The sequence below is a fragment of the Heterodontus francisci genome, chromosome 16 (assembly GCF_036365525.1).
Source record: "Heterodontus francisci isolate sHetFra1 chromosome 16, sHetFra1.hap1, whole genome shotgun sequence".
Classification (NCBI taxonomy): domain Eukaryota; kingdom Metazoa; phylum Chordata; class Chondrichthyes; order Heterodontiformes; family Heterodontidae; genus Heterodontus; species Heterodontus francisci.
In genome coordinates, this window is record NC_090386.1 from 53,853,946 (window position 1) to 53,868,755 (window position 14,810).

At 40.9% G+C, this 14,810-nt stretch overlaps 1 protein-coding gene across 2 annotated transcripts in view; it reads left to right on the forward strand.

Moving 5' to 3' along the window:
- The first annotated feature begins 42 nt into the window (after positions 1-42).
- spata2 (spermatogenesis associated 2) overlaps positions 43-14,810 on the forward strand; it is a 46,784-nt gene continuing 32,016 nt past the window's right edge. Inside the window, exons 1-2 of one of the 2 annotated variants that reach the window (XM_068048203.1) lie at positions 43-131; positions 3,946-4,367. In XM_068048203.1, the coding sequence (XP_067904304.1) occupies positions 4,056-4,367 (312 nt within the window). In that variant the 5' untranslated portion in view covers positions 43-131; positions 3,946-4,055. Of the gene's footprint in view, positions 180-3,945; positions 4,368-14,810 lie in introns of both variants that reach the window. The other variant, XM_068048202.1, reaches the window with a different exon arrangement.

A 14,810-nucleotide genomic window follows, 5' to 3' on the forward strand; every position in this document is an offset into this window, starting at 1 on the left:
CTTCTCCCAACCTAGTGCGCAGGTGCGCCGGTTCCTGGGCTCAACGGCTTCCAGAGCTCGCGGACCCGGAAACTGGCGAGAGCCAATGAGAGGGCGAGCAGATGCTGGATAATGTGCTGCTGGAGGTGGAGGTACGTCAGTGTGTTCGTTAACCATCTCTCAATGGACATTATTGCGCGGTGAGTGTCTCACTGTGCCGCATCTTCTATCAGCATTGTTATAACACGGCCATACTCGGGGCTGTGACGAGAAAGACAAATCGTAGAGGGAGTGAAAATGTCTCTAATTGAGATGCTAGTGTTGCTTGATGAACCAAAGATGGCGGCATCACATTAGAGTGCAGCGTATACAAGTGGCAGTGGGCCTACATAGTGTTGCTGTGACTCAATGTGGGTTTGTTATGTTCCAGTAGCTAGCGTTATATTTTTGTTTCTGGAGCAACAGAAATGGCAATGCCCAGTGCAGCCTCTGTCTCTGTTTTAATTTTAAAAATATCCGTCAAACGCAGCACTGAACTGAGTAGTCAGGAAATTGATGCACGGAGTCTGTAATACGATGAATCAATTTGTAGTTCAAATTGAAATTTTCTTAATTTCGAACGTTTAATGGTTACAAGTTGATAGGGACAGTTAATCTTTGTTGGACCAGGAGAGAGTCCTGTCTTCTGACGAATAAGCTTTTTACTTCGGAGCATAATTCGGATTTAACCTATTAAATTTGAAGTTGCAGAGCCTAGTTCTGGTGTTCAGTTTCCGCAGATAGATTAGGGTTAATGATGCTAGACCATGTAGGTCGGGATATAATTTGTATAGCACATAATCAAAGTAGCAGGTTGTAGCACTACTCAAGATGGTCTGGAACAAATTTATGATAGTTAAAATGGAGCAGTGTTTCCTGACCTTTTAAGGCTACTGCCAAGCACATCCTGTGGGAATGTGATCTAAATCGGCACAGCCAAAGGACCAGATAGTCAGGGTCTGAGAAAACAACAACTATGACTTCTAAACCAACAGTAAACTACTGATTATATATGTAGGCTTTGAATAATGACAGACATGTCTTAGATGAGACTTATTAAATGTGTTTCTAATTTGTTTCAAAGCAGCTTTAATGCTAATATTGAAAGAGCATCTGATTAATCAATCCAAATAGATTGTACTTCTGACAGGATTTGAAATTGAGTGTGTAACCTTAGATGAGCAGTGATTAGTAACAAATGTAAAGGAGTTGGTTGATAGTCTCATTGAAAGGGGATGTGTAATCTATACCATTCCCTCAACCCTTACTGACTCTTATAAGGAGTGGGAAATGTTGATAAACTCTATAACATCTTAAGATATCAATATGCAGACTACAGTGCTGTTATGTTATGACCTGGTGAGAAAGGTGGCTAGGGGTCTCTCTCAGCCTTCACCTGGTCTTACAATAACAGGGTTTAATTTTAAGCACACTTTTTTTTAGCTCCCCCTTTATGAATCCTTGTTCACCGCTTTCCAATTATAAGGCAAAGAAACTAGCACAAACAGGCATTCTTAGGTTCAAAGAAGAAAAGTTTAAATTTATTAAACTTAAACTCCAGTTCGGTTAACGCTTACGGATACATGACGCGCCCACGCTAGCATGCATACGCGATACATGCAAATAGTGACAGAAAAGAGTAGAAGAAAAATAAAATGGAAATGTTTGAGACAATATCTTAAGAGTTTTTGTTATGGTTCTTCAAGCTCACTTTAGAGTCCTTGATTGTAGGTAGATCTTGCTTTTTGTTGGGGCCCAGTATTCTTAAACCTTGTTCGCTGTAGGAGACTTTTCTCTCTTTGGATTCAGAGGCTTGTGAGAAAGAGATGGGAGCAGACAGGCGAGATCTTCCCAGTCCAGGAGCAAAATGTCTTTCTCTGTTCAAACTGTGCAATTTAGAAAATCCCAGGTTGCCAAGCAGTTTAAATATGTGACTAACCGATCTGACCACGTCTTGGATTGTATCACTTTAGCAGTCTCTGGATTGCTGCTCTTACACACAATACCTGGCGATCAAGGGCCATCATGGATTGAATGTGTCCTTTGTCCTTCCAATCACCCTCTGTTAATATGCAAATGTCTTTTCCAGCCACAGCTGCTCTGTTTAACAAGTCCTTTCTTCACTTCAGTAACAGTTTAAAGTCAATGTTCATGACAAAATTAATGTGCCTCATTCTTGGCAAGTGGGGGCCTAGCATGACAGTTGTTCCACTTGAATGCATTAACTGCAGTTATATGTAGTTCATCTGAAAGCTTCACAAACTGTTTACTTTATGGATAATGAAATGTGTGTGACCAGCAGTATATGCTTTAATGCTGTGGGAGTTTAACTGCTTTCAAAGTTCAAAATAAAACCAAAAAATAATACTTGACACAGATAAGAAATTGTACAAACTTGTGGTATAAATAGAATAAGTGTCTGAAAATGTCTATTTAATATGTGCTTGACGTTGATGACTTTCACAGCTCACTTCTGACTTTGATGTTTGGTGTGAACTGTTTCTTATTTTGAAATATAAATCCAGATATTTCATTCTTGCATGTTCTCTGCCTTTATCTTGTGAGTTCTCATTTCTTATTCGTTTATTGATCTTTAGTTTTCTTTTTAATAACAGGCTGTTGATACATTGCTAGCAAATTGATATCCTTCCACGTTGGGTAGTTAAGGCTCAGGAACAAAGATTGCTGAAACTGAATTTAGGAATGACTATATGTTTCAATCAGGAAGTTCACTCCCAATGTGGAAAAAGTTTATATTTTAGTTGACAGATATAGTATTGTTATACAGCGACCATCTTTTTTCCTTCCCAAAAAAAGATCTGGCTTGAAGCTTGTCTTATTGAAATATTGAAGCACTAATCTAGTTGGTAGAAATTTAAACATGAGCATTAAAACATAAATTGGAAATATACAGCTGTTTGGTCAACATCTTGGAGAAGGAGGATAAGAATATTTTGTGTGAGACCAATAATTGCTTCTTGTAGTTCACCAAATGTCTTTTCTATTCTGATATGTATACCTAAGGAAGAAATTAGGACTGCTGAGTAAATATCTTTGCTCCGGTTTTGAGCAAGAAATATTAATGACAAAATTTCACTGTTGTGATGGGTTAATAGCTTAATTCTATAGTTTTTAAATGACATCTAAAATTTGGAGCAAACCTGTTTGAAATTTTTGTAACAGCACAATTATGTGGGAATATACTTAAATACCTCTGTAGTGAAAACTTGCCAGTTTTTGCAATCCTTTATTATGCAACCAGTTTTTTTTTAATGAAAGATTTCAGTAATAATTTTCAGGAGTGAGATTTTTGTTTTAAAAATATATTGACATATTTTGTACCCCATTTAATTGAAATCCAATTTCAAACACACATGGCATCATTTTAAAATTGTTCATCACTTTTCTTTTGAGAAAACCAAGCACATGTACACCTCAAAGAAAACGTGCCTACACTATAGGCTTGGGTTTTCCATTAAGTCAGATAGAAAGGGCCCACAGCTTTGCTGATGTTTACCAGCACAGTCATCTTTAAACCTAACTAACTTTACTTTTGAGAGCTTATTGGACAATTTTCTGTTCTAAATAGTCTGGAAATCCCATTGTAGTGTGTGTATGTGTATATATATATATATTGCAAAAAAAAAAGTAATGGTAGCAATTGCATTCCAGTTTGACATTTTACCTATTACAGCTATTATTGACATAAATTATTGTCCTGATGATTCATTTTGGTCTGAATTGGTTTATTTTATGATATAAAGTTTTTATCACTGCATATTCCGTTTTTCCCTTTTGAGAGGGGATTTTAATTTTATAACTTTACAATGAGCAATTGATGTGTAACCTCAATTGTTGTTCTTTAGTAGTGATTTGTGTTCATGGTTAAATTTAATTTCTAATTACTTTCTTCCTTTCATGTTACAGTTAAGTGCATCACTTTCCCTGGCATCAGTGATTGTAATCTCAAAACTACTCCGAACTTGCAAACAGGAAGGCCATGGACACATGGTGAACTGTTTCCCACACAATTCCTAATGGATACAAATAAAATCAGAGACACTTTGTTTCGGAAGTATGTACAGATTTGTGAATTAAAATTGAGTGAAAAGGATCACATAGTTGACGATGTGGGCCTTAAGAAGACGGCTACATCCTTACTTGATCTATATCGTCAGGAGTCCAGTGAAAGGTTTAAGATGTTTAGATTTTATGATATGGTGGAGAATGCCTTGAGGATGCTCAGAACATCAAGTTTAAGTGCACTTCTCACTGCCTTTGGAATTCTGGAAACTTTCTGCACTAACCTCTTTCTATATCCCTGGAAAAAAGAATTTAAAACAATAAAGGTATAGTGAACAATTTCATACATTGTGCTATACTTGGGTTATAAATTAAACACAATGCAAATGGGTTTGCTAATAAATTGTTTACAAATAAATGCTAGATTCTTAAGATTTTTTTTTTAAACAAAAGCATTGGTTGTATGTGGACATTTCTGATGGGCACTTAGACATTTGCTTTGTGCATGTATATTGTAGGATATTTATGTTTGCTCGACATCTATCTGTGAGTGCATTATGCGGGGAAAAAAGCTCAGCTATCATTTGCATTGTAAAACAGTCTAAAGCAGCTAGTGTCTTTTAAGAAAATTCCTTAGTTTTATAACTTTTTTTCCCCCAATTTTTAAAAGAATTTTAAAGGTGAAAGCAGAATATTTTTTCTAGACAGGTTATACAGAAGAAACTGATGCCAATATGGTTTTTAAATTAGAAGTTTTGCATAAACTTCAGCATTTTCAATGAACCTGAAAACCTATCATAATTCATTACTATTGTTAACATTGAATATAATACAAATGTTTACAATCTGATACTTGTTGAATAGGAATGGATCTGCTTGAATGTTAACTTAAAAGCACCAGGCCCAGGATTTATTGTGCAAATGTAACAGTCATGATAGAGTATGAAGGTTTCAGACTGAATACTTAGCTTGTGCTGCGCCAGCTGATTTAAATGGTGCAGGGGCTACAATTGGCCTTGGTGTCCTTGGGCTAGGAAGGAGAAATATCAGCTTTAGGCTGGAACTTGAAATAATTATTTCAACGAGATACTGTTGCAAGCTTGAGTTGTCACCTTCAAGAAAGAGAGAATATTGAGGAGAGAGGTTGGCCCATCCAACTGAAATGTTTTTAAAAAGACTCTTATTCTAATCAATTTACAATGAAAGCTGTACTGTAGTACAAAGATTCAAAATGGAATGAAAAAACCTGCTCAACTAAACCACTCTCAGGTGATCTTTTGCGACACTAACCTTTTTTTGATGCTCTAGTCTTTCAGGGGTTGGGAGGCGGGGGTGTGGGGAAGGGCACCCTCCACATGTGATCTTTGCTTATTTTGATAGAGTCCAGTTTCTATTGGCATCCTGGGCTTTGTTGTGAGAAAACAAGAGCTACTTACATTTATATAGCACCTTTAACATCATAAATGTCCCGAGGCGCTTCACAGCATTATAAAGCAAATATACTGAGCCGCAAGAGCCATTGGGTGACCAAAGAGGTAGGTTTTAGGAAGCTTCTTAAAGGAGGAAATAGAGGGTAGAGAGGTGTTTGGAGGGCATTCCAGAGCTTAGGACTTGGGCAACTGAAGGCACGGCCACCACTGGTGGAGCGATTAAAATCGGGGATGCTCAAGAAGCCAGAATTGGAGGAGCACGAGAGTTGTGCAGCTGGAGGAGGTTACCGAGATGGGGAGATTGAAAATGAGGATGAGGTTTTAAAATCAAGATGATGCTTGACTGGGAGCCAATCTAGGTTGCCAGCACAGGGCTGATGGGTGAATGGGATTTAGTGTGAGTTAAGACACAGACAGCAGAGTTTTGGATGACCTCAAACTTATGAAGGGTAGAATCTGGGAGACCACCCAAGAGCACGTTGGAATACTCAAGCCTGGAGGTAATGAAGGCATGAATGAGAGTTTGAGCAGCAGATGAACTGAGACGGGGTGAAGTCAGGCGATGTTATAGAGGTGGAAATAGGTAGTCTTAGTGATGGCGTGAGTATGTGGTTGGAAACTCATCTCGGGGACAAATGTGACTCCAAGGTTGGGAACAGACTGTTTTAATGTCAGACCATTGCCAGAGAGAAGGATGGAGTCTAAAGCTAGGGAACAGAGTTTGGAGTGGGGACTGAAAACAATGGCTTCAGTCTTCCCAATATGGAATGTGAGGAAATTTCTGCTCATCCAGTACTGGATGTCGGATAAAGCAGTCTAATAATTTAGCAGTCTAATAATTTAGCAACAGTGGAGGAGTTGAGAGGGGTGGTGGTGAGATAGAGCTGGATGTCCATCTTGCATGTGAAAACTAATGTGTGTTTTTGCATGATGGTGCCTAGGGGCAGCATGTAGATGAAAAATAAGGGGCAAGGCTAGATCCTTGGGGGGAATACCAGAGATAACAATGCAGGAGCAGGAAGAGAAGCCATTGCAAGTGATACTCTGGATACGATTAGATAAGAATGGAAGTCCCACCAGCTGGACGACACTGGAGAGGTATTGGAGGAGCATGGTGTGGTCAACCATGTCAAAGGTTGCAAATGGGTTAAGAAGGACAAGGAGGGAAAGTTTACCTTTGTCACGGTCACTTGTCATTTGTGACTTTGGTAAGAGCTGTCTTGGTACTGTGGTGGGAACAGAAACCTGATTGGAGGGATTGAAACATGGAATTCTTGGAAAGATGGGAATGGATTTGGGAGGTGACAACACGTTCAAGGACTTTGGAGAGGAAAGGGAGATTGGAGATGGGATGATAGTTTGCAAGGATGCAATGTCGAGGATTTTTTTGAGCAGGGTGATGGCAAATTTAAAGGAGGAGGGGACAACATCCGAAGAGGGAGAGCCGTTAAAAATAATGGGTAACATGGGGACCAGGAGAGGAAGTTAAGTGATCAGTTTAGTGGGAATAGGGTCACGGGAGCAGGAGGTGGGTCTATGGACAAAAGAGAAACTTGATCGTACATACTGGCAGAACTGCAGATGTTGACGAAAGTTACTGTCAAGTTTGGGGTGGAGGAGTGAATTGTTATACTCCAGAAAGCCAGTCGGTGAAGGATAGAACTAGAGACAATGTTTACCACACTTCTGTAAGCATTTGTTTTTTTTTATTCATTCATGGGATGTGGGCAACGCTGGCCAGGCCAGCATTTATTGCCTATCCCTTATTGCCCTTGAGAAGGTCGTGGTGAGCTGCTTCTTGAACCGCTGCAGTCCATTTGGGGTAGGTATACCCACAGTGCTGTTAGGAAGGGTGTTCCAGGATTTTGACCCAGCAACAGTGAAGGAACGGCGATATAGTTCCAAGTCAGGATGGTGTGTGACTTGGAGGGGAACTTGCAGGTGGTGGTGTTCCCGTGTATTTGCTGCCCTTGTCCTTCCAGTTGGTAGAGGTCGCGGGTTTGGAAGGTGCTGTCTAAGGAGCCTTTGTGCATTGCTGCAGTGCATCTTGTAGATGGTACACACTGCTGCCACTGTGTGTCGGTGGTGGAGGGAGTGAATGTTTGTAGATGGGGTGCCAATCAAGTGGACTGCTTTGTCCTGGATGGTGTTGAGCTTCTTGAGTCTTGTTGGAGCTGCACCCATCCAGGCAAGTGGAGAGTATTCCATCACACTCCTGACTTGTGCCTTGTAGATGGTGGACAGGCTTTGGGGAGTCAGGAGGTGAGTTACTCGCCTCAGGATTCCTAGCCTCTGACCTGCTTTTGTAACCATGGTATTTATATAGCTACTCCAGTTCAGTTTCTGATCAATGGTAACCCCTAGGATGTTGTTAGTGGGGGATTCAGCGATGGTAATGCTGTTGAATGTCAAGGGGAGATGGTTAGATTCTCTCTTGTTGGAGATGGTCATTGCCTGGCACTTGTGTGGCACGAATGTTACTTGCCACTTATCAGCCCAAGCCTGGATATTGTCCAGGTCTTGCTGCATTTCTACATGGACTGCTTCAGTATCTGAGGAGTCACGAATGGTGCTGAACATTGTGCAATCAGTTTGCATGGTTACATATTGCAAGCAAGCACCTCTTAACTCAACAACTGCATTTTCAGTCTTAGTCTATTCATACGTCTTTTGAAGTACCAAATTAAAGGAAGGGAGTAGATGTCCCTAATGAAAGGGCACCAGTACCATACGGTAACAAAAAAGGACAAACTATAAAGGAAACTGTCTATTTATAGGGGCACAAGTGAATCCCCAGTTAATATCCACTACCTGCATGTAATTAAACACAATTGATATACAATTAAGATTGCATTTCTCTTAAAATAAAAATAAGTCTATAAGTAGGACCAAAATTTCAAACACATTAAATGAAAAACCACCATATCCTGTACAAAGCATTACATTGTGAGGCACCACCCCCCCCCCCCCCCCCCCCCCACCCCCAGGACCCCTAACAATTTCTTTGTACGTACATTTCTTTTTGTAAAACAGACAGCTGATGACTTGCATCCACCCATTTAATTCAAGATTTCCTTTCTCTTCAGCATTTGTTTCAAGTCAGCAAGGTCAATTTGTAAACTTTTTTCACTCCACGTTTCCTTTAGTGTATATTATCCCACAATGAACCATTATCTACATAACATTCAATGGTTATGCTATCTTCAGTATGCCCATTATACAAAATCTCACTTAAAATATTTGACAAATGGAATCCCATATCCATTGTCTGCACAAGAGCCAGTGTTTCAGCAGCCAAAGTACTTCTAACAACCTTTTTTAAAAAAAAAATTAGCTTCCCAAGCTAAAGGACAACATTTCTCTCTCTCACCTCTAAGAAATATTATGAAACCAGCTACACTTGAATATCAATCATGAAGATTAACATGTCAAGTATTGTTAAAAATGACTAGTTGAATGTTCTTTTGAGAGTCACCTAAGGATGGAAACTTAAGTAAGCATTTCTCCAAATTTATTTATTTTTTAATTTGCCCTTAAAACGTTCTCGACTTTAGGGTGCTTTATTGTAGTACTTGACTTCAAAACTAGCATGTGGTCTAGTCTGAGCGTACAACCAGTTCAGCTGACCAATCAAGGTTTGCAATTGCTCTGTCTCTTTAGATATAACATCATCTTTCTGTGATGACCTAATACAATTAACTGTCTCATTGGATTGTTGATTCAAAGTTATTCCAGACTCTCTTTACCTAATATCTAAACCAATGTATTTTATGCATGATTCCCAATTTTAAATTCTACTGTAATCATATTAATAACACATTTCTGCAGTACCACCCCATAAGATGATATCAACATGCATCGTGGAGATGCCTGACTTCCCTTTTATGATACCAGTAAAACATTGCGAGATCTGGTTTTAGTTCAACACAACTTATTTTCAGCAAAACCGATCCCACCGAAAAATACCTACTCTGGAAGCAGCATTCAGGCTTTGGAAACATTTTCTTAGTTTCCATAGATTTTCTTCTGTATTCCCTGCCACTTTGAGAGGTTTCAGAAACACTGCTCTCTGAAAAGGATCACCCAGTAGATATGTGGCTTTTATGTTGCTTGACCTACACTCGCATGAATATGTGGCCAAAAAATCTAAAAGGATTTTAAAGATTCCACTCTTAATATCTGTGCCACCCAGTCGCTCTTCAAAACCCCTACCAACTAGCCTTGCAAGTCCCATCTGCAAAGACTTTTTCAGTACAAATCCATCTGTGTGACCAAGCTGGTTGCCCCTTATCTGGTAGCTCAGAATGAACTCCAAACTCTTTCCTATCTAATTCCCTTTATTTTACCCCTCTTAGTTTATCCTCAAGTTTATTGGCAGCCACCAAAACATCGTGATCACATGGACTTCTGGTTCTGTTCCGAGACACTCTTGTGGCCTTTATTTCATTGTCTAATCTATTCAAGCTACAGCCTCTACTTGCACTTTGTCTACTTGCAGTCTGTCAAGACTACTATTGCAAGATCTACCTCTTGCATTACTGGAGGGTTTTTCTCAGGTATGCGATCGTTTAAACCTAAGAAAACCTGTTTGTGCTAGTTTCTTTGTCTTATAACTGGAAGAGGTGAACATGGATTCACTAAGGGGGAGCTAAAAAAAAACGGTGCGCTTAAAATTAAACCCTGTTACGGTAAGACCAGGTGAAGGCTGAGAGGGAACCCTACACCCCTTTCTCACCAGGTTCTAATACACTCCTCATGATTAATCGGAATTAATTACAAAACCACGGACTCTGAGCAACTGATATAAGTAAACAAATATATACAAACTGGGTGGTTTTATTTTATTAAAAAAAAAGTCAACAGATGAAACTCTCCGCCGAGCAAAGGCGGTGGAGGGGTGCCACCACCACCTGGTAAACGGGACCTGGAACAAGCAGAGATCAGCAGCTGCCAGCCTCTCAGTCCGGTGCCGGTGAAAGTCACTTGCACACCCGCTATCGGTACTCGTGCTCCGCTTTCTTACTTTCCACTCTTTCACTGCACTCTGCCAGTCCATGGTCCTCGCTTCTTGGCCATCATCCTGAACATGCAACCAATATTTAAACTTGCCAGTAGCTTTTCCTGCACATCCCACATTTGTCACATCCCTCCATTTGCTAGAGAATTCGGGAATATGTTACCCGAGCACCCACTCTGGGCAACTGGCCTTTGTATGTGATAGCTCTGTCATGTGTGTCATGATTGCTCTCATTGCCAGTACCCAGCCCTTGATTTACTGCATTCTGTTCCTCAGGACCTTCATCGCAAAATACTTGAGAATTTGAGATACTCGGTGCCTTGTTTACTTCTATCAGTTGCTCAGAGTCTGTGATTTTGTAATTAATTCCGATTTAACACCTTGTTAAAGTCAAGTACCAATGGAAGGCTGACAATAGGATGTGGCAGTGTCCTTCAGTACAGCACAGGAACAGGCCATTTGGCCCTCCAAGCCTGCGCCGATCTTGATGCCTGCCTAAACTAAAACCTTCTGCACTTCCGGGGCCGATATCCCTCTATTCCTTTCCTATTCATGTATTTGTCAAGATGTCTCTTAAACTTTGCTATCTTATCTGCTTCCACCACCTCCCCTGGCAGCAAGTTCCAGGCACTCACCACCCTCTGTGTAAAACAACTTGCCTCGCACATCCCCTCTAAACTTTGCCCCTCTCACCTTAAACCTATGTCCCCTAGTAACTGACTCTTCCACCCTGGGAAAAAGCTTCTGACTATCCACTCTGTCCATGCCGCTCATAACTTTGTAAACCTCTATCATGTCGCCCCTCCACCTCCATCGTTCCAGTGAAAACAATCCGAGTTTATCCAACCTCTCCTCATAGCTAATGCCCTCCAGACCGGGCAACATCCTGGTAAACCTCCTCTGTACCCTCTCCAAAGCCTCCACGTCCTTCTGGTAGTGTGGCGACCAGAATTGCGCGCAATTTTCTAAGTGTGACCCAACTAAGGTTCTGTACAGCTGCAACATGACTTGCCACCTTTTATACTCTATGCCCTGCCCCGACCGATGAAGGCAAGCATGCCGTATGCCTTCTTGACTACCTTATCCACCTGAGTTGCCACTTTCAGTGACCTGTGGACCTGTACGCCCAGATCTCTCTGCCTGTCAATACTCCTAAGGGTTCTGCCATTTACTGTATACTTCCCACCTGTATTAGATCGTCCAAAATGCATTACCTCACACTTCTCAATAATCTGTTAGCCTCATGCATTCTTCATCAACCACACCTGCATCTTTTAGCAGGATTTTTAACCTTTGACAAGTAGGGTGGGCAAATTGTCGATGTAACTTTAAGACTTTTGTTTTTTTTTTCTCTCTGGTTCTTATTGACTGATGCCATTAATACTCGTCAAATGCTTTGAGAAACATCAGGTTTTATTGAGGGAATACAATAATGTCCTGACTGGGAAATTCAGATCCACTGACTTTCCAAAAATAATTGCTTCATTTTGCTCCATGTTAAGTTTCATTTGTGTCTTTTTCATAGAAGGTTTACTTAATAGAATAGGTATCTTGCTAAAGACGACATCTGTACTTGCAAAATAACTGGAATAAACCATTTTATATGGAATTACAGCTCTGTTTTAGTGACCTCTTTGCTGTCATCACCAAACCTAAAGCATGTGGTACTTTTATATTCCTTAACCAGGCACGATCTTCACTACTTGGTGAATCAAGATAACATCTTAGCCAATCTGTTCCCCATACTGTTGAAGTGCAAGTACCATCTACTATGCAGTTAAAGGAGTCCATGACTAAAACATCACAGGACTACAACTTCCTGTGACCAGTATAATCTGTTCAGATTCATTATTATCTTTATTTTCCTCTTCAGAATTTTCCGTGTGTCATTTCGAGTACCCTGCCTCTCCTTTTTGAGAAGTAAACTTCATAGTGAAACTTGGCGCCATACCTGAAGCACCTATGAACTGTTCCTTGGGTACTCTTGGGATTCATTGACCTATTACTGTTCCAAGTTTGTCTTCTGTTGTAATAGCCAAATCATCCTCATCCTACCTGTCTTTAATCCTTCCGTTGTATTGATGCCTGCATCCACTATCTGGACCATTTCAAAATCTGGCAATCATTGAGTCCTCTATTCTTTGTGTCACTATGGAATGTCTCATTGACAATTTCCCCAGAAGGCTTCATAAACTTCCCCATCCTCAATGACAGTGGAGCTCAGCACGCAAATGCAAAAGACGAGGCTGAAGTGTTGGCACTTCTGGCTTAATATTGTTGCAGAGTGTATTTTGGCCTCCTCCTGTGGTCCGCACCATCATAGGAGCCAGTCTTCAGCCAATTCGATTCACTCCACCTGATATCAAGAAATGGCAGAGTGCCCACGATACAGCAAAGGCTGTAGGCCGTGACAAAGTTTTGACTGTAGTGCTGAAGACTTGTGCTTCAGAACTAGTTTTGCTTCTAGCTAATCTGTTCCAGTACAGCTACGACACTGGCATCTATCCAACGAAGTGGAAAATTGTCCAGGTGTATTCTGTTCACAAAAAAGCAGGACGAATTTAATCAGACCAGTTGCTGCACCATCAGTCTGTTCTTGATCATCAACAAAGTGATGGAAGGTGTCATTAACAGTGCTATCAAGCGGCACCTGCTTGCCGATACTTAGTTTGCACTTCACAAGGATCACTCAGCTCCAGGCATCATTACAGCTTTGGTCCAAACTTGGACCAAAGAGCTGAATTCCAGCTGAGAGTGACTGCCTTTGACATCAAGGAGCTTGAGTAAAATTGAAGTCAATGAAATCAGAGGGGAGGAGGAACTCTCCACTAGCTGGAGCCATACACAGCACAAAGGAAGATGGTTGTGGCTTTTAGAAGCCAAATGTCTCAACTCAGGACATTGCTGCAGGAGTTCCTCAGGGCAGTGTCTTGGACCCAACCATCTTCAGCTGCTCCATCATTGACCTTCCCTCCATCGTGAGGTCAGAAGGGGGAATGTTCAGTGATTACACAGTGTTCAGTACCATTCGCAACTCCTATGATAATGAAGTCTGTGTTTGCCTGCAGCAAGATCAGGGCTACAATCAGGTGTGGGCTGATAAGTGGTAAGTACCATTTTGTGCCAGGTAATGATCATTTCCAACAAAAGAAAGTTCAGCTATCTCCGTTTGACATTCAACAGCATTATCAGCTGCCTCACCATCAACATCCTGAGGGTCACTGTTGACCAGAAACTTATCTGAACCAGCCACTTGAATGTTGTGACTGCAAGAGCACATCGGAGGCTGGGTATTCTGCGGTGAGTGACTCACTATCTGACTCCCCAAAGACTTTCCATCATCTACAAGGCACAAGGCTAGGAGTGTAATTAAATACTCTGCACTTGCCTGGATGAGTTAAACTTCAACAGCACTCGAGCTCAACATCATCCAAGGCGAAGCTTGATTGGAACCACCTTAAATATTTCCGTCCAAATCATGCAGCACTGTGACTTCAAAATTTATCGTCATTCCTTCATTGATTCAGGGTCAAAATCTTGGAACTCGCTCCCAACGGCATCTTCACCATCGACTGCAGCAGTTCAAGGCAGCTCACCACCACCTTCTTGAGGGCAGTTGGAGATGAGCAATAAATGCTGGCCTTGCCAGTGACGCCTACATCCTGTAAATGAAGTAGAGTCAGCATGGTTTTGTGAAAGGGAAATCATGTTTAACCAATTTATTGAAATTCTTTGAAGAAGTAACATGTGCTTTGGATAAAGGGAAATCAGTGGATGTACTGTACTTAGATTTCCAGAAGGAATTTGATAAGGGGCCACATCAAAAGTTATTGTGGAAAATATAAGTTCATGGTGTAGAGGGTAACCTATTGGCATGGATAGAAGATTGGCTAGCTAAAAGGAAACCGAGCAGGCATAAATGGATCATTTTCTGGTTGGCCAGATGTAACAAGTGGTGTGCCACAGGGATCAGTGCTAAGGCCTCAACTTTTTGTAATTTATATAAATGACTTGGATGAAGGGACCAAAGGTATGGTTGCACAAAGATAGGTAGGAAAGTAAGTTGTGAAGAGGACAAGAGGCTACAAAGGGATATAGATAGGTTAAGTGAGTGGGCAAAGATCTGGCAAATGGAGTATAATGTGGGAAAATGTGAAATTGTCCATTTTGGCAGGACGAATCAAAAAAGCATATTATCTCAATGGTGAGAGATTGCAGAGCTCTGAGATGCAGCGGGATCTGGATGTCCTAGTACATGAATCGCAAAAGGTTAGTATGCACATTCAGCAAGTAATTAAGAAAGCTAACAGAATGTTATCGTT